This window comes from Centruroides sculpturatus, unplaced genomic scaffold, assembly GCF_000671375.1.
Source record: "Centruroides sculpturatus isolate CEXI.00-Female unplaced genomic scaffold, Cexi_2.0 scaffold425, whole genome shotgun sequence".
Taxonomy (NCBI): domain Eukaryota; kingdom Metazoa; phylum Arthropoda; class Arachnida; order Scorpiones; family Buthidae; genus Centruroides; species Centruroides sculpturatus.
Genome location: NW_019384549.1, coordinates 211,091 through 238,015, shown reverse-complemented (window position 1 = coordinate 238,015; position 26,925 = coordinate 211,091). Strand labels below are relative to the sequence as shown.

Genomic DNA, 26,925 nt, shown 5'->3' with positions numbered 1-26,925 from the left:
TGACAGTTTTAAAACAATAGTCTTGATATTTTTATAATGTTACAAAGAGTATAATTGATAATATTTGTAAGACTTCTAGTGCTGCGAATCGATTAATTATGTTGCATGTGCTCACTGCATGGTAGTTACCTGTACACTCTACACACTCCGCTAGCGATGGCTTTAGAAGCTAAAGTTAAGGAAATATTAAAAACGTCTGTGTTTGAAAGGACAGGTAAAAGTGGAGGAGGATGCATCAATGAAGGAGAAGGATACAGAACTGATACTGGTGAAGTGTTTCTTAAAAGAAATTCAAAACCTGAGGTGATTATGATTTTATCAAAAAAAAAAAAAAAAAACTTAGACATTTAAACTAGTCGATATGCATGTTGTAAATTAATATTCATAACATGAATATGGTCTACAAATCTAGCATAATGCCAGATGCTTACGTGGTACTTAAAGCTACTTAAAATATAAATAAATAAATATTGTTGAATATAGGCCTGGTAAATTATTGAGAAAATCCACTGTTATGGTTACAGTTCTAAGACTAATGAAATAAAATAAATAATTCTATCTATATTTGGTTTATGGTGTCTGACATTGCCTTCAGACCTCCAGGAACCCTTTCCATCTCTCTCTATTCACACACCATTCCACTTTAATCCCATTTTCATTATATGCTAACTTTACTCCATTGCATGAAGTTCATATGGGTCTTCCTCTCTTTTTCTTTTTTTGTGGAGTTATTCCATTGATATTTTCGAGTGTCTCTCATCACTCATTCTTTTCACACGTCAAAACCAAATAAGTTGTTTCCTCTGTATTTCTTTCAAAACCGTTTCCTTCAATCCCATTACGTTTTTGATCGTCTTATTAGTTATTCTTTCTCTTTTCGAGATTCTGCACGATCTTCTCAATGCATCCATTTCAACCATTGTTACTTTTCTCTTCCCCAGTCATTCTCCATGCCTCTTCCCCATATTATAGAATGCTTTTAGCAATAGTATTATATATTCTTTTTTTTTTTCTTGATCTAGTTATTTCTTCACTCCACCATATTCCATTTAATCTTTTAACTGCTCTCTTACCTTGTGCTAATCTTGTATTAATTTCTAATGTATCTCTTCCATCTTGATGAATTTGTTTTCCAAGATAATCGTAATGTTCACATCCCTCAATCTTTTCTCCTTCTTCCAGTACCATGTCTGTTTTAGCACCTCTTATGCATAAATATTTTGTTTTACTCATGTTTATATATAAACCTCCTTTAAAATATTCCTGTAATAAATAATTAAAGTCCTTTATTGTAATTGAGAACTGCTTTCGAGAATTTGCCTCATTTGGTTATAAATAATATTGTAACTGACTATTGGGCAAAAGTCTTGAAAGCATTTTTCATTACAATAAAACAAAGACTTTTGATCAATTTTCTTTAATTATTTGCAATATGGAGCATATTATAAATACTCCAAAGAGTTCTCGTCGTGTAACATCTTACAAATGCAATGGAACTAAATAGCTCTCATTATATTTCTAATGTGTTAAGTTGTTTTAGTTTGAATTTTTTTAATTACTTAAGAATATTTTGTGTAACTAAAAACCATTAATAAATATTACATTTTAAATTAGTATACATTCTATAACCAAACAAAAAGTTATTAAAATTCATTAACAAAACTTTCAGGCTAGGTTGATGTTTGATGGAGAGTTAGCCAGTCTTAAAGCTATTTTGGCAACTAGAACTGTGAAAGTTCCTGATCCAATTGTGGTGAATTTTAAATATTTTTAATATTAGCTGAAATGTAAATAAATATATCATATAATATATACAAATAATAATCTAAAATATAGGTTGTAGATAATCCTAAAGGAGGCGCTGTGCTAGTTATGGAATATGTAAATATGAAATCATTGTCGAAGTATTCTGCACAATTAGGAGAACAATTAGGCAAGTATGTATTTTATTTTTCCTTATTGCAGATTAAAACAATTATAGTATTATGAAATATATCTTAGGTTATATAAATATAATTTTAACATGTATGCAGTTCATTAATGTTCATTTTCTATTACAGTACACAAGGTGTAATGCACCTTTAAAAAATATACATGCAAAACTATACACTAGTGGCTAATATCACTCTCCTCCTGCATCTATACACTGACTTAAATGGCAATCCCATTTCTGGAAGCAGGCCTGAAACTCATTTTCTGGAATACTGTTGTACAGCTATTATAACTGATATCCACATTCTGTTGGATATCAGTTATAATAGAAAATCTTCATCTCTTCAGGTTAGCTTCTAATTTTGGAAATAGCCAGAAATCACAGGGAGCTAAGTCAGGTGAATAGGCAAATTCTAATTGAGTGAATCATTTTTCAGCCAGAAAATGTCTCACAATGAGTGCATTGTGATTTGGCACATTGTCATGATGAATGATCCATTTGTCAGGCCACAGTTCAGTTCTTTTCCTTCAAATGGAATCTCACAATCTCTGCAGTACTTCTAAATAGCATTGTTGATTGACTGTTTGTCCCTGTTCAATAAATTCTTGGAGGACTAAATTTCCTTGTGATCAAATAAACACATCAGTATGGTCTTAAACAGTAAGCATGGCATGTATGCCTTTTTAGGGCATGGTGAACTCAGAGATTTCCATTGTATGCTTTGACATTTTGTTTCTGCATTGTACTGGAAGCACCAAGTTTCATCTCCTGTAATTACTCTCTGAAAGAGGTGTTCATTTGAAGAAAGGTCAGTCACAACATCAAACTTTAAATTTCAGTCACCCTTTTTATGCCAAAGAGTACATGCAGATAACTATTACCTTTCTAATAGTTTATTAACAACTAGCTCTATCAGCTTGAAATTTACTCATGAATTAGTTCAAATGTGTTTAAACATGAACGCACATGTCATTTTGATATAATTATGTCACGGGTGACTCTACACAGCCATTCTGGGAATTAAATTGTTACAAACTTAATTAAAACAAAAATTATATTTTAAAATGAACAAAGTTTATGCTTTATTATTAATAGAATTCTAAAAAAACATACCCCATTTAATCGTAGTGTTTTCAATAAGTTTTACAGTCTATCTTCAGAGGTTGATAAACCATATAAGGGGCAATAAAAAGTCAGCAAATTGAATTTAGTGCATCATTTTTCAACATATGTTCCATTTCCATGTGGTATCACTACCCTTCTAAGCCCTTCCAGTAGAAAGTGATGGATGCACTTTGATTCTATCCACTGTACTATAAAATGTTTCACTTGATCTGGCAACTACTAGCAAATGCATTTAATATCTTTTTGAGAATAAAAAAGTCTGATATGTCTAAATCTGGACTATAGGGAGGATGTGGTAAAATCTCCCATTGGTATTCATGCAATACTGTCCTGGTAATCTTGCAGAATGAGCTGATGCATTATCGTGACAGAACAAGACACACTGATGAATTTTTCTAGGTTGTTTTTCTTTTACAGTTGCATGCAGTTTACTTAAAACTATTTCATGCTGGTAATAAATAGCTTATGATTATTGTTCTTTGATCTTCAAGAAAATCTATGAGCAACATGCCATCAGAGTCCTAGAAAATTATGAATAATAACAACTTTCTGGAAACTTTTTGAATGCCCCTCATCAGGTATAAGTCAACTTTTTAAAACTAAAATTAAATCTGTCCAAAACTAGAGGTCAATATATATGGCAAATAGTACAAATACAAACTTTTACTGAAAGAGTAGTAAACAAGGAGAACAGCACTCCTAACATTTGCTGTGAACCATTTATTGTAACTCTAGTACAGGTAACTCCCGTATAACATTGCACTTCTATAGCACGGATTCACTCTAACACGGTTTGAGAATTTGGAACATCCCCCATATAGCACGGTGGTTTTATAGCACGGGTTCAATCTAATACAGTTCAGAAATTGGGTAAAACCCTCGTACAGCATGAAATGTAATAAAGGGTGCGTTCTTTTATATTTCCGCGTAACTCTACACGAGCATTCTAATTGTTTTTGTGGCTACTTTGAATGCTCTTTCAACAATAATCCATTTAATGGTTAAATTTTACAATTGGGACCCTTCTTTTGCCTCTAAAAGCTCATTTTAGAATTATAGATTCCTCCATCACGATACTATCGATAGTGCGGGCACCAGCCATCTTTCTTTCACCGTTGTTTCTAAATGCCTACAAACAGCAGCGCACTCCCGTTGCAGAGCGACCGCTATTAACGAACGCACCCAAAAACTGTTACCAGTTTTTGATGATGCTCATGCTGAGATTATCATATAGGATGAATAATCCTCTGGTAAAATATTTACTTAAATAATAAATAAGTATTTTACCTATGAAAAANTTAACGAACGCACCCAAAAACTGTTACCAGTTTTTGATGATGCTCATGCTGAGATTATCATATAGGATGAATAATCCTCTGGTAAAATATTTACTTAAATAATAAATAAGTATTTTACCTATGAAAAAAATGAATAATAAATCCGATTTACTTTCATATTTTGAAACCATGTTGTATCCTTATATTAGTTTTACAAAACTGCAATGCAGCGTAATAATCAATACTAGGCATAACTCATTCATTTATTTCAGTTTTTGTTGAGACGCATTCTTACACACGTTTCAGGCTTTGTTTTGCCCCTCTTCAGTCAACTTTTAAAACCCTTTTAAAATAAAAAATTCCATCCTTTGACGTATTTCGACATATTTCTACAAGCGGGAATCATACACTATACTTTACTAGACTTCGAAGGCTATAAAAAGTAATATAGTTATTGCACTTAACATTTAGAAGTCAGACTATATACTGGTTTTTTTCTTACATACTTATTCACAGAAGATTCCTTGAAATATCAAGAAAAGATCATAATGGACATGTAGCATAGTTCTTCTTTTATCTTTATATAATGTTATTAATAGTTCTTACCTAAACAACACAGCTAAACTTCACAGCGTTTAATGGTGTTATTCTTTTATGGTGATTTGCATAATAATGCTTCCTTCCAAAAATTTTTTCTTCTAAAAATCTTCAAAAGAACCCAGTTTTTAATTAAACTTAAACATTAACTTAAATATTAACTGTACATTGAATTTATCCTTACATAATTATTCACAGAAGGTTTCCTGAAATATTGAGGAGAACTTCCAATGGGCATGCAGCACAGTTCTTCTTTAATATTTACATTAATTCATATACATTTTATATTATTAAACTTACTTTTTATCAATCTTTCTATCCTTATTTGTTGTTAATAATTCTTACCTAAGTGGCTAAACTTCACTTTTTTAATTTTTATTCTTTCAGCTCTTAGCATCTAATGGTGTTTTCTTTGTATGATGATTTGCATAACCATGCGTTCTTATTTAAAATTTATTTCAAGTAAGACCTTTAACTATTTTTCAGATTTACTCTAAAGAACACTTCAAAAAAGCCTCAAAAATTTTATTATTATTTTTCAAAAACCTCCTTTTTCTCGAAAATTTTTCTTTTTCAAAAATCTCTTACAGTATTTTTAGCTATTTCGCGTTGATCTTTAAACTTAAGTTTTTATTTATACTGTACAATGTTTATTTTTTAAAATTTCTATACTCTCTTTAAATTTTCTGCTATAAGTTTCTTTTTCTTTATGTAGGATCTTTACATTATTTTGGTCAATATTACAGTTATTTAACATACAATGTTCTAGAAAGGCTGAGTTGATTCTGTGATGTTTTAAATCTGCCATGTGTTCTTTTAGTCTAATCTTCATCTTCCTCTTAGTTTCTCCTATATAATATTTTTTATTCTCACATGAAAACTGAAATAAATGAATGAGTTATGCCAAGTGTTGATTATTACACTGCATTGCGGTTTTGAAAAACTAAAATCCGATTTAAATAAGGATTTAACAGCGCGTTTTTTTAATTTTTGGAACCTAACCCCCCTTTTTGCACTAGTTCTTTGTTTCATATAACACGGCAATTTTTTTGGAATGTAACTTCCGTGTTATACAGAGGTTACCTGTATTTGCAAATAATTATTAAATATTAAATATAATTATTAAATTTATCAAGAGATGGTACCTAATGCTTAGCTCTAGGCCAAATTACACGACATTTAATTAGTAATTAGTAGCATTAATATATGTATTAATAGCCCGATGTAATCCAACAATCATTTGGCATTAATCTAAAAATTGGGTTTATATTTTCATATCTCTTTTTTATGAGCTATATATGTTGTATATTTAAAAGTATGAGGGTCATTCTAAAAGTAAAGAATGTTTGTTTCTCTAGATATTTTTATTTAAGATAATGAAACAAAACTTATTTTACAACACATATGATACCTTAGCTATATTTCTACATAGTCGCCATACAATTTTAAACATTTGTCTTAGCATTTCATCAGCTTTTCTATGCCTTCTGCACACTCAATTACTGCCATGTTCTTGAACCAGTCATTAGTGACCTCTTTCAGTTTGTTGTCACTTCCATAGTGATTCCTGGCTAAAAAATCCTTCAATTTTAGGAAAAGATATAATCATTTGGAACCTAGTCCAGGCTATAAGAAGGATGTTCAAAAACTTCCCACTTAAACTGCTGAAGCAAGTTCTTCGTCAATGCAGCAGCATGCAGACATGCATTATCCTGAAGAAGCACAATGCCTCTGGACAACAATCCCTACTGTTTGTTTCGAACTGAAGCTTCATTCGTCACATTACCATAAATCTTGGTTATCTGTCTGTAAATTTTGATAGAGTGGACTTTTTTCGCATTCAAAAAGTGTATTACACTACAAACCTCGCACTTGGCAGGATCTTTAATTTTGTCACACATTTCAAAGTCACACTGTAAATAGTAAATGATTGTTGTGGCTTGCTGTTAGCATCAGACTGGTGCGAAAACATGGGAAGATTCATGACACAGCAGTGGAGTGTGGTGGGAGAACTGCACAGCTTGTCAGATCAAAATGTTCTTTTCTTTTAGAATGATCCTCATATTATGGTTGTAATGAATTGCAGGGGAGTGATGTCGTCCAATGCTGTCATAGAGTTTGCCAGCTTCGTGACAGCATGGGAATGACTCAGTACCACCTCAATGGAGCCTTTCCAATGTTTATTTATCACATATATTATACCTGTAGGATGTCATTTGCTACCCCCGCATCTGCAACAGTTGTGCCTCAGAAAAGTGATTAGGAATGACAGAGGTATGCTCTGTTATGTATGCTGATAAACATGGAGGTTGTAATGAAAGTGGTATGCCTTATTATAAAATTTTGTCATTAGGATACTGCATACATTTTAGTTTACATTTCAGTTCCAGTTTACCAGTAGCCATACTATATGTTTGGAGTCAACATACATAATGGATATAGCTCTAAATCAGAATTATGAGTTGAAAATCTTGACAATAGTATTGTATGGTAATAAATTCTATACACTAAAGATTTAAAGCAATGTTTTTAAATTTTATTCTTTTGAATATATATCAATATATTCTCTATCAACTGGATAAAAAATTTTCATAAAAAGACCACCATGCAGCTTTTTTATGAAAATTAATTTTATTAAGGGACATTTCTTTGTCTATTTTTACTTTTTGTTGTTTATTTTATTTCCATAGTTATTTATTCACAACTATGATTTCAGTTATGTATTTATGTATTTATTTTGGAATTATCGTTTATTGTTTTATTGTTTATTGTATTATTTTCACATTCTATTTCATCGTAACTGAAGAGGATCAGTTAAACCGATCAAAAACGTTTTTATTAGTAAATTTATTTGCTGGATTCTTAAAGGTGTGTTTTTCTTTTTGAATATATTTTGAAATTCACTGTACAGTACATCTTTACTTTTTTAAAATTTAATTTTTTTATTTCTGAAGATGACTTATAAAACTTGAAAGCACTAAGATTCAAGAGCGCATACTTTTTTGATTACTCCAAAAACAGCAGTCTTACTCATTCTGTAAGAATAATTTGAAGTTGATGATGAATTTTGAAAATTATATTTCAGACTTCACAAACATAACAAAACATTAAAAGATAAAGAAGCTCTACAAAGTAAAAGTATTCATAAAGGTAATGAAGAAGAAGAAGAAGAAGTGCGATTTATTAATCAATTTGGCTTTCATACTACAACTTGCTGTGGCTATATAGCTCAAGATAATACTTGGAAGGATGACTGGGTGGTAAGTGGATGCAATCCTATATAAAAAAAAAATAAAGATATCAATTAATCTTAAGTCGTAATCTTATAGTTATCAATTATCTTTTTAATATAGAGTTACTAATACACTCACTTGTGAGTGTATTAGTAACTCTATATATTTTTTCAAATAGGAATGAATATTTTATAGATATATTTACAATAACAAATACAATAATACAAATAATGTAAAGCTGTGAACAGTACAATAATAGTAATTTTACATTATATTACTTCATAATTTTACAATAATACATTATGTTTCTTTATACCTTACTTATATACAGTCGACCCCCTATAACACTGTTGATTATTCTGTTTTATATGAATTCCGTGTTGTACCAGTCACTTAGATTTTACAAATACATGTGCCAGGCTGTTAACGGCTCATGTATTTGTAAAATCTAAGTGACTCGTACAACATGGAATTCACATAAAACAGAATTATCAACAGTGTTATAAGGGGGTTGACTGTATACATATATTATACAGGTGTGCCCCATTCCAAATGGCATCTTATCCACTTTTTAAATTTTTTGGATCATCTGTGCAATCTGGATTACTAGTGTAAAGAACTGTCATAATAAAATGTATTTATCATTTCAAAAACAGACTTATAGCATTCTACTTATTAATTTATATTATAAACTAATGTTAGGATTGTCAAGTTTAAAGCTTTAAAAGTCTTTTTTTTTTTTTTTCTTCTTAATTTTCAGTATTCAATAGTGGATAAGACTTACTTTGGAATGATGTGCCTCATATATTACTATCAAAATACAGTTGGATTTATATTAGTTAATCCTCTATTGGATAATTTAATGAAATTAACTAAGTTAATTTAATAAACTGATGATAAAAATGAACTTAGTTAACTGCTTTATTGTTATTATTCATTCAGTTTATTAAATTATCCAATATAGGATTAAATCTAACTTTATTTTGACATCATTCAAGTTAATATAAGGACAAAATGGCTTGACATTCAAATAATTCACAAATGTTTTGGAGAAAAATTAAGATCTTAATCTTATCTCTACAACTAAAGTTCAAAATTCAAATAATTCAAGTTAGATAATTACAAATTTCTTTTCAGAAGCTCTCTAACTTTAATATTAAATATTAGAGGGATACAATACAATCTTTTATGTAAAATGAGTAGTAGTGAATGCATCTTTTAGATACAAATGAGAGTCATGCCATGAATAATGGTTCATGTTCTTTAATTAATTATCAGTTGTAATTAATTATAAACAAAAGTTTAATTAGAAGTTAAAATTAACATTCTAACTAGATTATTTTTTATGAATGATAATTCTCCAAATAAAGTTTAAAAAGTGAGGAAATTGTTTCAGTAGATCTTGTGAAATTGTCTGCCCTTCAGTCTTTTAGCATTTTGAATGTTATGCTGTATTTTAAATTTTGTTCTAAGAACTTGTTTAATAGTAAGTATTTTTAAACTTATTAAGTTCATCTTTAAATTATTAAAGGTGAACTTAATCAGTTTAAAAATACTAGGAAGATGTTATATCAGACAAAACAAAACTATAAATTTCAGCACATTTTTAATTGCTAACATTTTCAACTTTACTCAAAGACCATCATCAGGCTAGATTGTTTGAAATTTTAAGAGCTTTTGAATGCTTTTACATGTATTATCCAAATTCAAAATTGAATGTTATAAACAATCATAAAATAGAACATATTTTAAAGTATAAAGGAGTTAAAAGTTGAAGAAAAGGTGAAGTAAATATAACCACACAATAAAAATATATGAAACACTAATACATATAATTCATTATACGTGTGAAAATATAAGAAAGTGGAAAAATAACATTGTAGAAACTATATCATATAAATAAAAATGCATGAATTGAACTACACAGTGTCTTAAAATGTAGTCCTCAGTAATATTTATGGCCATTTTTGAATAAGGTTGTAAAATACTTCTGTCAGGATTTAAGGTTTATGTTTCGTGCAATTTAATTTATGTAGTTTGAGATATTACTTGATGTTATATGTTGTTTTTCAATTTCAATAAAGTAGGTTTCTTTGTGGATCACTAGTAATTTATTAAAATAGAGTTGATGGAATAACTTTAAAATGCATTATATCTGTAATTTTCATAACACAGAAATGTCTAATGTGATGATTTAGAAGACATGTATTTTCTGATGTTATTTTATTATTTGAATGAAAACATGACAGGTTAACAGTTCTTTTATGTTCAGTCCAAATTAATGAATTGTCTCAGACTAACATATTCCTGAAAAATATAAAATAATAAATGAAACTGTTAAATTTTACTTTTCTGTTTTTTATGCTAATTGTTTGGTAGTACAACTTTGCATACCTCTTTGATTATAAGAGAAAACAGAAAAACTGAATAGCCTGCTACCTAGGCCATTCTGACAACACTATGAGGTGTTGGGACCTTCTCTTAGAATGTAGAAATGTCAGAGAGAACTTGCATACATGGTGCCCAGGCTCAGGACACCAGCAGACCACTAGCCAAGAGTCCTCTTGTCCTCTGACAAGCCAAAAACCTGTCCAATGCAGAAACAGAAAGAGGTTTTTTGATACAAAGGTTGTAATTTAATATAGATAAAGATTCCAAGATTGTAGACAAAGAAATAAAATTGCTTCTAAGTATATTAGTCATTGCTGAAGATGACAAACTGTGCTCCAAAAATGATTTTGAACCTAATCAGAGTAATGGTCACATGACAAGGGGACATATAGACACAGGTGTTTGTTAATATTAGCATATGTTGAAACTGAGCAGGAGCAGAATTGAATACTTTTTAGAATTAAATCAGTTTCCAAGAATGAGTTTGTAAGAACCAGCAATGAATGCAATTTGTGAAAACATTGTGAAGTAGTTAATAACTAACTAATATGAAGTATTTGAAAACAATTAACATGTTGATAATTACATATATTGAAGTAAATGATTAAATAGAGTATTAACATTCCTCAGGATCATAGAATGAATCAGTCTCTGTATTACTGTCAAGCAATTAGAATTTTTTATGGCAGAGCAAGACACTAGTTTTTGATACTCAGATTTGCTTATCTGCTGTGGTATGAGTTCATAAGAATTGCATCTAAGAAGTACAGTGGTACCTCAGGTTACGAACGCCCCAGCATACGAAATTTTCAGGATACGACATGAAATTCGAACATATTTTTGCTCCATGATACGAACAAAAACTCACCATACGACGTTACATTAGTTCGCATTTTTCATTTGTTTTTCTTACTACAGTTATTTTTTTTAATGTATTACTTGGCTTTAATTTGAGTATGTTTTTCGCATTGGAACGAATTTTTTGGTTTTACATGTAATCGTATGGGAAAATATGATCCATCTTACGACATTTTCATGATACGATCTCAGTTTCGGAACGGATTAATTTCGTATCCTGAGGTACCACTGTATTTGAATACCTAGCACAAGTTCTTTGAAGTAATGAGAACTTTTTGTAATCAAATACTGTAGTTGTCAATTCTTGCAACCAAATACTTCTGTATTTAGTTATAATCACTCTGTATTTAGTTATTTTGGATTAATTTGCATTAAATCTAATAAAATGTTTTTAGGCATGTAAATGATTTTACTATGAAAAATGAATGTAACTGTGTGAACTGTATGCCATTTATCTGGTGTAGTTTAAAGATAAAAATACTAAAACCTGCCAAAATGGAAAAATAATTTGGTACCATGCAATTCCCATTTACACAGATTTTATTGTTATTAAGAACATGAGAAAGAAAGTTTGGTTCAGAATGGAGTTGATACCTCAAATTCAACTCCATTCAAATTGATATGTTATCAGTTACACTATTCAAACATTCAAAACTGTTTTCTAAATATAATTTATGTTTAATTAGCAATATATGTTAGCATATGACTATTTATTTTATATTTTCATAAAAAATTACAAATCTGAACTCAACTAACAATTTGTGGCTAGGTTAGACCAATTAATTTAATTTAGATGTGATGAGTGACTAGTGTGATTATATCTGAATTAAATTAATTGGTTTAAAAGTAAAGATTGTATGAAAGTCTAGGTAATGTAACTGGTAATGCTGCACAAAAAGCAGGACTTGTGGGTTTGAATTTCACTTCTGACCAATCTTTTCTTTTAGAATACATCTATCCCGCTTTTTGCATGGTGGATATGTTCCAAAGAACATTGTAAAAAAGTACAGTACATGTGTCCTGTAGAAAAACGCTTGTTAGGATCCACAACTTCAATGGAACAAAAAAATAAGCAATTTAAAAAAGAAACAGGAGCTTTTTTTATTCTAATATCATTTATTATTAACATTATTTGTATGTAAATATAGTAAACACAAGGTAGCATAGGAAATATAAAATCAACATACAGTATTTTCTGATGTACTATACATACATGTAAAAATATTGATTGCTTAAAAGGAGGATTAGTTTTATTTTATCAACAGCATTATTTCAAAATTGCATAAAAAGAGGGATTGGTCTATTATAAATTAAATTTATTTATTTTTGATTATTAAAGTTAACATGAGATGGTAGCTTAATGAAATTATTTGATATCTTACTGATTAATTAGCCTCTATTGTAGCCAAATGAGAATTTGATTGTATCATTTGATTAAAATCTCTTAGTTTTGCTTAGTCTGATATGTTTTAACCGAACTGTTGCAATCAAAGTCCATATGAACAACTAATCAAACTTGAGAGGGGAAGGATCATCAGATTAAGAGAAGCCAGATGGTCATCTCACTAAATAGCCTGCTACCCAGGTCATTCTGACAACACTATGAGGAGGTGTTGGGACCTCCTCATAGTGTTGTCAGAATGTAGAAATGTCAGAAAGAGAGAACATGCATACATTGTGCCCAGGCTCATTACACCAGCAGACCACTAGCCAAGAGGACCTCCTTTTCCTCTGACAAGCATGCACACAGCCAACCATATCATTATTTGCCATCCAGACACAGGTGGTGCCATCATCACAGGCCCCTGTGTCTGTCTGTACTATTTCAAGGTGCCTGGGTCAGGAACATTTGGTATCACAGTGTCCATTGACACCGCCCACTCTCAATCCATTTAGACTGGTGTTTCTCCTGACAGGATTGGACCATAATGGAATGGAACTAGGTCATCTAGATTCAGTTTAGGCATTGATGATAGCCATGTTCATGTCTGGAGGTCCTGTGGTGAATGCCTTATGGTTTGGAGCAGCATACAACCCCACAGCTGGTGTGATGGTCTGGAGTGTCATCACATATAACAGCTGGTCACCTCTAGTAGTGATCCAAGGGACTATGGTAGCCCAGCAGTGTTAGTGACATCCTGTAGCCACATGTGTTGCCTCTCATGACAGGGCTTCCAAGAACCATTTTCGAACTGGATGGTGCTCAACCACACACAGCAATGGTGTCACAGGACTGCCTCCACCATATTGCCACATCTCCCAGGCCTGCCTAGTCCCTTGATTTGTCACTGATCAAACATGTTTGGGATCACCTGGGACACCAAGTTGGTCAGCCTAGGAGTTTGGACAAACTAGAGGACCATTACCACTTGCAGCAACTCTAATTAAGATATTTATCATGAAGAACATCCAAACTAAACTAGACCAGTAAAAAGATGAGATTAAACTATATACAGTGAAGTGTTGATAATCTGGAATAATTGGGGCTGGACCATCAGGATTTTCAAATATACATGTACATTAGCATTTTGAATATTCTAGCATTAGAATACTTTAAATACTAATTTGAGATATTCTAAGTTCAAGCTAGTATTTCACAAGGAATGCAAGAATACTTACAAAGATTCAAAACATAATTTACAAAATTGCTATATTTAAACAAAAAATACAATAATCATAATGTCAAGTAAAAAACTTCTAAATTCTGAATGAATTTTAAAACAGCAACAACACAAAGCTGAAGAACATCGCCAATGAAATTACCATCGAAAGAGTTAATATCCATTTTTCAACAGTGGATTTCTGATGCTTCACTGTATTATTACCGTGTTTCCCTGAAAATAACACAGTGTCTTACATTAATTTTTTCTCTCAAAGATGCGCTAGGTCTTATTTTCAGGGGATGTCTTATTTTTCCATGAAGAAGAATTCACATTTATTGTTGAACAAAATAATTCCCAAGTCTAACTTAAATGAGATTGATGTATATCCGGTCATGTCAAACTGAACTTACGAAGTTCCCATGCTGAAGTGGACTTCCCACTCTCGCTTCAACTTAACCTTTTCATAGTGCCGACTTCGGGCTCGATGACCAATTAGTGCTTACTGAACCGTAGCACTATGCAAATGTGATGGGGCGTGATTCCCGGCCGACCAATTAGTGATCACCAGCCATAACATTATGCAAATCTGTGATTCCCAAGCCATAGTCTTATGCAAATCATGCCATGTGGCATGATTGTCTGCTGGCCAATTAGTGGCTGTACTTTCAAAAAGCCAACGGCCACTTTCAACCATCTCTCGATGACCGTTAGGAGTAAAAAAAAACTTTGCTAGGACTTACTTTCAGGGGGAGGTCTTATATTTCGCAATTTAGCAAAACCTGTGCTAGGTCTTATTTTCAGGGAAACACGGTAGTTTGCATGTAACTTGTATATATTATTTTAGTACCTAGTCATTGGCAGTCATGAAAATGTTGTTACTCAGCAGGTATAAAGCCTGAAACTCCACAAGAAAAAAATGCATACAGCCTGACAGAAGTCTACAAAGTTCACTTGTTGACCTCCAGAAAAGGTTCTTCACCACTGCATTAGATGATATACAGTATTAGATTTTTTCATAGTATATTTTTATGCCTAAATGCTTTAAACATTGAATTCTAAATTGAAGACTTTTTTTATGAATTTCTTTGTTTATGATGGTATATCATTATTGATAATTATATCAAATAAAATACACCATCTAATAAAATTTGTTACAGCTTATTAAAAACTTGAAACAAACTTTACAAAACTGTCAAGCAACATTTTTTTCTAGTAATGTATGAATATACATTACTAGAAAAAAATGTACAGTACTAAAAATAAACATACATTAATCATTTTGGTATGTAACACATTACATAACTAATATTTTTAATACTAAGGTACTATACATGATTAGGCAATATAATCCTTTACATCACAGATAAAAATAAATAATTTATAAATATCAGTTGAGAATAATTTTCTGATATTTTGATATAGAGATTTTGAATTACAGCATTTATATTTTTAATCTATAAAGAATATGAATAACCCGACAAACTATCAGAATTTTGTTTATCTGGAATTTGAACTAAATCTGTGGAAAGTTTGTATATAAGTACTTTCTTTGTTTATTTTTCCATATATTATATATTAAAAAGTATGTATCCTACTGAATCAAATCAAAAGAATAGAAAACATTAATAAAAAGATTTGTATTTCAGATAATGTGTAGATTCTGTAGCTCAGGTTTTCATATTTACAATTCTGTGCAAGCACAATGTTGATAAATTGCTTTGTCATAATATTCCACATTCCTTCTCAATCTTGTTTAAAATAATAATTATTATGTTTTCTATCTTTTGTTTCACAGTAGAAAGAAATTGTAAATAATAATTGTCTTTTAGAAAATTTCAAGTTTCTAAAATATTTTCTATATCTTATTTGATGTATTATAATACTTGAAAATAACATAATAATGTATGTATATATTATTTTCAATATCAATTGAAGATCTTTGTTCTTTAAATGTCATGAATATAATCTTGGAAAGTTTTTATTGTTCAATCATAAAATGCAAGAAAATTCTAACACAAATAATTTAAATAATTAATATCCAAATGAAAAATTTTAAATATAATATCTTCAGTTAATTAAGCCATATTAATTAGCTTTGTTTTTTAGAAAATTATTCAGACATAAATTATTATTTGAAGGTACAGTATATCTTTTCATAATAGAAAGTATTTTTCTCTTGCAGAAAAAATTCTCATATAGAGTGATGTTCATATAGAGTCTTTAATTATATTAATGATACAGTAATTTCTTTATGAATTTTTACACAAATGATTATTAAATTGGAAAATTTAAAAATTAATTAATAAGAGAATGCAAATGATCTCAAAAGATATTTTAAATGGAAACAGCCAAATTTTAGTGATTTTTATCCAATGTGACATGTGTTTGTTTGTTGAGTTTAACTAGGGGCAAATTTTACAATAAATAATCATATTAAGAGTAAATTTGAAAATTAAGCCAATTTCATATAAATGTGAGCTTTTTAGTTGTCTATGTTTTTACTATTTTAATTTCTAAAATTTTAACAATTTTATACAAAAATGTTGATTATCTGCACTTTTTTGAATGATTTATGATCCTAGAAATTGGTTAGATACTTTTTCTTTCGTCTACAACGATATATCATCAGGTATTCTTGAATATAAACTGACAGAACATGTTTTTTAAATTGAATTGAATAGATCCAAAAGTTTTTAAATTTTGGATCTATTCAATTCAATTTAAAAAACATGTTCTGTCAGTTTATATTCAGTTAGATAACTTTTTGAGATAAGAGAAGATGAAGTTATAATGATTTTGAAGAAATTTATATATCACAATATATTCATTCCATATTTCTTAACAAAATTCATAAACAAACAACACTATGAAAACCTGATACATTATAATAATAAAGCCAATCACTACCATATGCCATCAGGCTACGTAACGGCTATAATAATAATGACTTACCAAACAATTTGACCCTAGAGGGAGGTGTTAGGTGCAAACTCAAAATAAATTTAATAATTATAATTTTAATTAAATAATTTTAGATTAAACTGGAAGAAAAGTGGTGCCTATTGCCTCTGAGGTCAAATTGTTTGGTAAGTTATTATTATTATAGCCTGATGGCATACAGCAGTAATTGGCTTTATTATAAAATTAGCTGCAAGTACCCACTTCGCTGGGTTTTTTTTTATTCGTACATTTATATGTAATATAGTTTTTTTTTAAATATATAAAAGACTGTTTCTCTTCCTCTACATAATCTTTCTCTGATTCAATGTGTTTCCCTATAATTTTCAAGTTGCTCTTCTGTCTGATTATTTCTGTTTCTCATAGCAATGTTAGATGTACTTCTTTGTACTTCAATGTTAGATGTACTTTCTTCTGTGGTTTCATTTCTCTGAGCCATCTTTTCCCTTTGAGATATGATTCGAGACCGCAAAAATTCTTCCTTACACTTTGGCATTGTTTTTTATATTTTTACTTTTCACACTTCACTATTCACTTTTCACTTTCTACCTTTTTCTGTTATTCGTACACTTTTACTAATGAAAAATCAACTGAAGCATGTGCGTCACACGTCTCCAAAAGCCATCCCCACTACTCACACATAACAGTCCTCGACTATTCGAAAACATTTTTGACTATTCGAAAACATTTAAGATTAAGATTAAGATTACATTATAGCCAATCTTACCCGTTTTCACAGAATGAAAGAATTAGGTCTCCCGTTTCCAGACTAATTAGAGAATTTTTACATGGGTCTAAAAATATGTTCGATTTTTTGCAAAAACGCCCGCATCTGTAAATCTTGCATGCCACTTTCTCTTAACACTTCCTTTGCTACTGAACACTTCCATTATTGACACTTCCATTGTTACACATTTTAGAAGTCAACCACTTTCAACTCCATATCTCCCACACCCTTATAGCTATTGAGCAACCACCATAGTGCACGATGGGAGACTTGGGGCTACCACACACAAACACCATTCATGTGCAATGTGTAGTTTTGGCTGCAGAGTGAAATATAAGCACACACACGTCCATTTGTATATATATATATATATATAGAGATTCATATACAGTATATCTGTGATTATGATAAAAACAATATTATTATTTATCTGTAACATATTATTAGTATATATTAATACATATAAATCTGAATGTATAATATCAAAGTTATTATGATTGAGTGTATTAAAAGCAAAACAATATTATTGCAAAAATCTCAGATTTCTATTTTTATACATTAACAGTTGATTTTAAAAATTTTTGAAAGATGTTTTCTAATATTTCTATTGATTTTACTTAAATTATTCTTAGGAATTACATTAGAAAAAAGAACAGATTAAAAATGTAACCAAACTGTTTTATTGGCATTTGGGTATTTAGTTATAGTTAAAGTTGGAGTTTTTCTGTTAAGAACAATTTAATTGAAAAAGTACAAAGAAAATGTTTTTTAATAATAGGAGAAAAAGCAAACAAAGCCAATGTTTATAGAATAAAAAATACATGTTGTATTGACTTAGATACAGTTATCAAATTTTTTTAATATCATTTTCTAAGAATTCTTGTAACATATACCAAATAGTCTAGTTCAATAGATTTAAAATTCAGTTTCTTGTTGTCAATATACAAATTGTGTTTAATTTTGTATTAGGTATTTATACCATTGTATAAGGTATAAATACCTTATACATTGTATAAGGTATAAATACCTTATACATTGTATAAGGTATAAATACCTTATACAATGGTATAAATACCTTATACAAAATTAAACACATGCTTAATTAAACACATGCAAAATTAAACACACCTTAAATAAATTTGTAAACATTGTATAAGGTATAAAAGAATTGTATTACCTTATACAATTCAAATTGTTTGGTATATTATTTATATTCATCAGGAACAAATTCAAAATCAGAACAGATATTTATGTTGATGATATGAGTAGCATCTCAAGAATGTTTGAATTTAATATAGCTGTTATATAAATTGTGTTTACATTTTTTGGTGTTAATATGTAAATTAATTTTAAATTATTTGATGACTTTTTAAGTAGATCTGTTTATATTTGGAATAACTTTTAAATTTTTTGCTCTAAAGCAAACAGTGATTGTTATTTAATACAGAAGAATTTGAATCATTCTATTAGCAAACATGCTTTTTAATTGTAAGATATATTTCGGTGTTAACATTTTATTCATTTATAATACTTTAAGCTATGTTCTTATATATAATTTATTATGTCTTTTTTTTTTTTTTAAGGAATTTTATGCTCGCCAACGACTGAATCATCAAATACAATTGATAGAAAAAGACTATGGTGATCGTGAGACAATTCAACTATGGTCTGAACTACAGCTAAAACTACCAAAATTTTTTAAAGATATTGAAATAGTTCCTTCATTATTGCATGGAGATTTGTGGGGTGGTAATGTAGGAGAAACTGACAATGAACCAAGTAGAGTATACAGAATTTTACTTGTTTGATTAAGTTTAATAAATTAATACAGTATTAATAATTGATAATCTATAAAACTATCTTTCACTTTGTATAGTTTACACAGAACAGACATTCCTTTTGTGTATAGATAAACTAAACTGTTTCACAAAGTTTAATTTATTTTTATTAAAATATTACTTCAAGCAACTAACCTTTCACTGTAGCACTCAATCCTTTCCTTTCAGCAAATGTTTCTGGATTTGTTCATAACTTTACTTCAGGCTTTCCAAATTGAACATAAAATTTGATGTATAAATTTTTACAAAGCTGAAAAAGTTTGCTAAAAGAAAAGGATTCACTGCTGGAGTGAAAGATTAATTATTCTCCATTTTATTTTGATAATTTGGATTTAAAATATTTTTACATCAAATAATTTATATTGTGTGGTTAACAATACAGTTTATACAATTATTTAACTTTTTTTAACAATTGTAATAAACACTAGACTATATGATATAAATATGTATGATCTTTTTGAACTTTATTATAAATACAACATATTCTCTATATTTTTGAATTTGTAATATTTAAACAGAATTATATCAATTAGAAATAGTTTCACAAAAATGTGTTTAATTAACTTAGGTTATTGTAATTTCTGAAATTTGTAAAATTAACATATTTTTATTTACTTCAAATGAATGTATCAAATAGGCCTGCATTATAAATGTAAATATCAAAATTCTTTGTGCCTCTATGTCCTTAAATATTTCAATTTTATTTTTGTATTGTCCACCTAGACCTTGTTTCTAAATAGGTGAAAATAAAGATATTTTGTCTTATTTTTGATTAAGTTTTCCTCATTTTTCTAATTCAAAACTACACCAGTTTAATAAGTCCTATTTATAAACAAGGTCTATGTGGACAATATAAAAACAAAAATAAATATCAAAACTACATTATGAAAATTAATATTTAAAATGTGTTTTAATGATAACAAAATTTAAAATATTTTTAAAAAATGTAAACAATTATGAAGTTTATTGACTTCTGTGTACAACATAATTAAATGACTAGAGTTATCAGTTGCTTTTTATTGATTTACTTATAATTTATTTATTTTTACGATTATTACTCTGGAAATTAGATTATTAATTAATGAATGTAGTAGTAGTAACAGCAATAAACTGCAAATATGTCTCAATATATTTAAGAAACAATAAATATTAAAACACTTTTATTCCTTTCTAGTTATATTTGATCCAGCAACTTTTTATGGCCATTCAGAATTTGAATTGGCAATTGCCAAAATGTTTGGAGGTTTTAATTCCTCGTTCTTTAGTGCCTATCATAAAGAATTACCAAAACAACAGGGATTTGATACAAGATTAAAATTATATCAGCTCTTCCATTACTTAAACCATTGGTAAGTATTTATAAAAAATTTTAAAACTAAGTTTAAAATAAAAGATATAATATTTTATAAAATTTATTTTGTAGGAATCATTTTGGTAGTGGTTATCGTGGGAGTTCTACTTCTATCATGAAAACTATGGTAAAGATGTAAAATCTGAAGTAACTATCTGATTTATACACAAATTATTATGTAATTTTGTTTTAATAAAATATTTTTGTTAAGTTTTATAAATAGATAATTGTTAAAATAAATGTTAGTATGTTATTGAATTTACATGATTTGAATTTTTCTGTTCTCAATTCAAGTATTTCAGTTAAAGAGAAACAATCATTCTGAATATTTGAATATATAATCTCAGTTTAAAGAGAGAATTTTTATTGATTTCTCATATATACAATTTGTCACTGAGAATAAAATACTTCAAAAATTTTTATCTATGATAAATGTTTGTAAATATGATTATTTTAATAAAGACTGAATTTCAGAATTCAAATACTTGAAATTATTAATTAGTATTTATAAAATTGCAAAAACATCCATTTATTGTATTTAAAATGGAAAATTAATAAGTTTAACTAATACTTTCATCAGGCTGTTTGTCCATAAGAACATAAAATTAAACTAAAATTTCAGCGTAAGCTGTAATTATTAATTGAAGATACTTTTCTTAATTTATATTTTTGATTTATTGTGATCTTTACAATATATAGTTAAATAATTTTTAGCAATATAAGTTATACACATAATTACAGCTTGTTAAAATTAATATAATTAGTTGTATAAGTGGCTATTGAATTGATAATACTGTATAAATTATCTATTTTACATTAGAAGAAATAGGCTATAGTAAGATTCTGCAATTCAATTGCATCAAACAAAAAGACCAAATATAAGAAACTGCATAGAAACATTGTAGTGAAGTGATATAGCGAAATAAGTAATGAAAATTATGGTTAACAGTATTTTTTTGATTTATGTAATATCATTTTTTAATTAATTAAAAATTAAGACATATCATATATAAATTAAAACATTCTTTGCTATTCATTATTGATAACGCACACTTAGATTAAGAACAGACTAATTTCCTAACTTTTAAATAGAAAAAAAAAGAGAGAAAGAAAAGAGACAAGTGAGATCTATCCATTTGTTTCCTTTCTTTTCCTGGAAACAGAGTTGGAATGAGAAATACATTCATTTTGGTCTATTGTTCATTCTGTCCTGGCAGCCAACGAAAAAAAGGTTACAGCTTCATGATATCATTCTTATTCTGCCAGTTCTGTCCTTCATCTCAACTTATTTGGAATACGTGGATATTTCTTGGAAGCGTAATAGTTGAAATAAATAATACTGAATGTTTTTCTTTTATATTTGATATTTAAAATAATATTTAGTTAACATATTAAGATTATTTTAAAATAATTAAATTAAAATTATTCTGATTTATTTTCCTATGTTGTTAAGAAATATTTTGGATATAGAATGGATAAAAATCTAATTAATTCTATTATTACATAACAATTAAGGTATTTAATCTTTTTATATCTATAGTTTGCTGAACTTTTATTTCCTTTAAAACTTTAAAAAAAATGTTATGTTTAACATTTTTTAAAGTTTTCAATTAGTTTAAAGCTATATATGTAAAATTTTTCAGTTTTGATAGTTTTTGTATTATATGAATTTATTATGGCTGTTATCTTACACATTTTGGCAAATCATTTATCTTGTGAGGAATAAACAAACTTGTATTCAGTTTTCAAATTAAAAAAATAGACAATTTTCCAAGGAAATACAAAAGTTCTAAAATAAACTATTGTATATAACAGGAAATACAAAAGTTCTAAAATAAATTATTGTATATATTGTAATATTGATATTTATCAATATTATGGAAGTTTTAAATTTCCATTTCATTCATACACACACTACACACACAAATAATGTACAGTACTACAGATAGAACTGAAATTTGACAAATTCTTGACCTATTTTCATTACTAACTTTTTGAAATTCTGGAAGAAAAAGTTTTAATCCAATAAGATATGCTCTCTTGAATATTTGGTTTAATAATAGATGCATTTGTGGTAGTTTTATTGATTGTTCTTTATTCTGAACAGATTCATTTGTTTTTCAAATAAAGTTTTTATAAATGACATACTACTGACTATTTTATGTGATTTTTATGGCTTCTCCTTATAATCAAAACAATAAGATTTTTCTTTAAAACAAGGAAGAAAAGAAATGCCAATAAAGAAAGATACAGTTAAAATTATTTTTCTAGAAGTCAATCTTTAGTCCATTAAGTACTTTTCAGGGTACTTACTCCTCATCTTTTAAATCCAAAAGTATTAATGAGCTAAGTCCTGTTGATCTCTAGAAAAATTATGATATTCTATATAACTGTTTATTAAATATACGTAGAAATAATCAATTTATAAATGAATGGATGCTTTTAACTGTTTGGTTATCTATATCATAATATTCTGCACTTAATATGTTATTAATTGATAGATCATATTATGCAGTTCTTTTAATAATTATCACAAAATATTGGCTTATTGCATTGCTGTTCGTTAGATTTCTTTATTTTAGGTTAAATATTAAAGCAATAATCAAATATTGTAACAAACAATATAGATTTACGCGTTAAGGAATTCGGTTAGTTCGAAATGCAGCTACTTTGTAATTCGACGTGAAAATTCTGTCCGAACTGTCATATGCCTGTTAACTCGTTCGTTTAGATCAGTGTTTCTCAACGGGGGCGATATCGCCCCCATGTGGGCGTTTTTCCATGTTGAGGGAGAGGTTAGTAACAATTTATATTTTGGGGGACGAAAATAGGCGATATAGTAAAACATTATATTAAGAATAATTAGATATTTTATTCGTTATATCGTACAATAATTAAACAAATAACATTATACTAGTCACTAGTCTATTCAATGCAGTACGAATTTGGCGTTAGTCTTGGTCCTCGGCATCAAAATTTTGAAGTGAAGGGGGGCGACGATTCGTTAGAGGTTGAGAAACACTGGTTTAGATCGAAGTGTTTCCATGCTGTAAGAGAACTATATACCAAGAACAACTCTAATTTGGTCAATACGGCTTCCTTTTTACAGTAACACATTTTCGGCTGTCACCCTTATCCACGGAATACCCTTTTTTCTCTTATCTCATAAAATATGGCTGGTTTTCGGGCAGCAAGATTGGGCTACGAGTATCAGATTAAGATATTTACAGAATTCTATCTTTGTAAACGATATGATTATTATCTCTAGCATTTACTTTTCTATTGTGAAAAACTCGGAAATTAGAAAAGTGACTAATTTATGAATATGTTGATAATTTCTACGAAATTGTCACTTTGTAAGTTTTTCGATATTATTTACAAACATTACAACATGGTTTAAAAAATATTATATGTAATCTCTTCCAGAGTTAAATACCCTGAAGGAATAAATAATAACAACTTTCTTGCCTACATATTAAATTCTTCTATTTTATCTGTTTTAAAAAGAGCTGGATTTTACATTTTACAATCGTAATTAAATAAAAATTTATGGTCTTTTTTAATGATTGTAAATATCTGATTAACGCCTGGCATAAGGCTATTATTTATGAAAAATAAATAAATAGCATCTATTAATGTTTTGTTCAAGGCAATAAAATCTTGTGTATTTGTGAAATCGTGCTGTAAAAGTTATTACTCGATAATTCGTTTGAACAACAATGCAAATTTTTAAATACGTCTATAAATATAATTTATATAAAATTCTAAAATAACGAATTAGTCAAGTGTAAACTGAATTGCATGAAATCAAAGCGTTTCGATTATTGTGTTGAAATTATTATTGGAAAAAGGAAGAATCGACTAAACAAAGATTTTTTATTGTTTTTCTTTCCATTGATTTCATTTATTTCCGTTAAAATATTCAGTCGACGTTTTCGACCTATTATCAGGCCTAAATATATAACAAATTCAAACATTTGTTAAAAACTAAAAATAGAGAAAATCATATATTAAGCTAGAATATATTTGAAACTTTATACAGTGTATCAGTTTATATTCAGAAAAAGTTCTCAGTAGATGAATATTTTTACAGTTTAAATAAACTGTTTAAGTAAAAAAAAAAGAAAACTTTTTAATGTCTATAAACTTAACAAGAAATTATTGTATTGTTAAAAATCAAATTCTCTATTATTAAGTATGATGTATAAAAGATTTTAGGCCTGATAACTAGCCACATTTAGTGCCTTTTCATGAAGTTGGAACAGATGATACTGATGTGTGTTTAATTAACGATGTTTTCATTCAAGGAATATCAAGAATGAAGAGACTGTTCGAGAGGAAGAAGAGTAGAATCTGCTTAAATGAGAATCGAATCTGGATCCTTCTGTTGTCAAAAACCAATGTAATAAATCTGGATGAATGTCTAACCTCTATCGTGATAACATTGACTTTCATCTGTTATTAGGCTACATTGTTGTACTTTTTCTTTCTTCAGCAGTAAATTCGGTCTTTGATATGATGTCATGAGACGGAATTTCTGTCGATTGACATTTATGTATTTGAAAATTCACGGCTTTTTTCGAATATTATATCTTTTTCTTTTTTTAGTGCTGTAAATGTAAAATTATTTTTGATATATTCATTATAATTTTAGCTTCATTCACTGTATTTACATATAAAGCATATAAAAATACTACAAATTCCAAACAGAAATTTATCACCTGACAAAATATAAATAAATAAGCATAAAATTTTGTACTTTTTAATTAAAATTATTTAGTAAAATGATAAATAAATGTTGATCTTTATTCTTTTAGAAATAAAAGAGTAAAGACAAATAAGACAACGCGTTTCCAAAAAAGCAGGACTGTCTATCGAAAGAATAAATAAATGGAAACAATTGAAGGCGAATGTAAATGTAAAAAAAAAAATATCTATTTTGTTTAGAACCACCTCCTGTCTGCTTCGTGACGTATTTCAAAATTTCCTAAATTACATTAACACTTTAAAGAACGACGACTCGCCTATCCAAGACAAGGGCTTGAACAAAAATCTGCCAACCTGTCATTATATTATTGTTACTTTTCAAATTCATTCAGTAATTTAATGTTTATCGTTCTATAAAATCCTACATTAAGAACTATTATTAATATGATATATTAAATAACTACATTTTTATTTTATATTTATCTAAGTAAACACGTACAGTCGGCTACAGTACATTAGAAAATTATAATTACTAGTAAATAAAACAGTATAAACTGAAAAAAGTTTTCTATTATTCTTATAATGATATTAAAATATTAATAATTTGTGTATTGAATATATACAAGGATGAACAACAAATATAACAGGTCTATAATTTGTGCTAGAAGACTACGCCCATTATGGTTTGCCTCTAAAGTTTCTGCCCTCAATGTAGAATTTTAAACAGATAAGATTATAATCATTCATTTGAAAATTAATACGATACCACATGCGAATATTTTGTAATTGTCTTTCAAAAATATTACTATCTCAAACTTGAAGATCTAAATATATAAAAAGAAAAGAATAATTCAAAATATATTTATCCTTAGAATATAAATATATTAAAATTTACATTCAACAATTCTGAAATAATAAGCAAAATAGAAGTTTTCGTTAAAAATTGTTATAAAAAAAATTTGGAATTTTGGATTAAATTTCTTGTACTGTACAGTACAGTACATTGTGTATTAAAACCTATAATTTTGTTAAACTTCATATTTTTAATCCAAGTTTAAGAATGAAATAATTTGAATGTATATACGTATGTATATGGTAATACAGGTTAGAGTTGGCGGTACAGTAAATTTATGCAAAAAATATTTTAAATTTTAATAATAGAATTCTAACCTTTAAACGTGGTTGTCGTGTTATTCGACTAAACATTTAAAAACTCGTTCAAAATTTCTGTAGAAATAGAAAGGAATACTGTAAATTAATATAAAAAGTTTTGAATTTGTCTTGAAAACCAATAGAATATAAAATGTTTGCACAGTTATACATTAAT

General features: G+C 28.4%; 1 protein-coding gene across 2 annotated transcripts; it reads left to right on the top strand.

Moving 5' to 3' along the window:
* The first annotated feature begins 90 nt into the window (after nt 1–90).
* On the top strand, nt 91–25,328 carry LOC111623609 (ketosamine-3-kinase-like). 2 transcript variants are annotated; one of them, XM_023366245.1, is made up of 8 exons: nt 91–303; nt 1,670–1,753; nt 1,837–1,937; nt 8,018–8,192; nt 19,286–19,481; nt 20,715–20,889; nt 20,964–21,038; nt 25,199–25,328. In XM_023366245.1, the coding sequence occupies exons 1-7, from the start codon at nt 106–108 to the stop codon at nt 21,028–21,030; spliced, it is 996 nt and encodes a 331-aa protein (XP_023222013.1). In that variant the 5' UTR covers nt 91–105; the 3' UTR covers nt 21,031–21,038; nt 25,199–25,328. The 2 variants fall into 2 exon arrangements, with proteins under 2 accessions (XP_023222013.1, XP_023222012.1); XM_023366244.1 differs by lacking the exon at nt 25,199–25,328 and having other exon boundaries at nt 20,964–21,284.
* The last annotated feature ends 1,597 nt before the right edge of the window (nt 25,329–26,925 follow it).

What these genes read in the sequence shown, in the direction of transcription:
- LOC111623609 (XM_023366245.1), top strand. Translation starts at nt 106, where the DNA reads ATGTGCTCACTGCATGGTAGTTACCTGTACACTCTACACACTCCGCTA. An exon ending in AAAGAAATTCAAAACCTGAG is followed by an intron (nt 304 to 1,669) that starts GTGATTATGATT and finishes CAAAACTTTCAG; the next exon opens with GCTAGGTTGATGTTTGATGG. An exon ending in AGAAACTGACAATGAACCAA is followed by an intron (nt 19,482 to 20,714) that starts GTAGAGTATACA and finishes ATTCCTTTCTAG; the next exon opens with TTATATTTGATCCAGCAACT.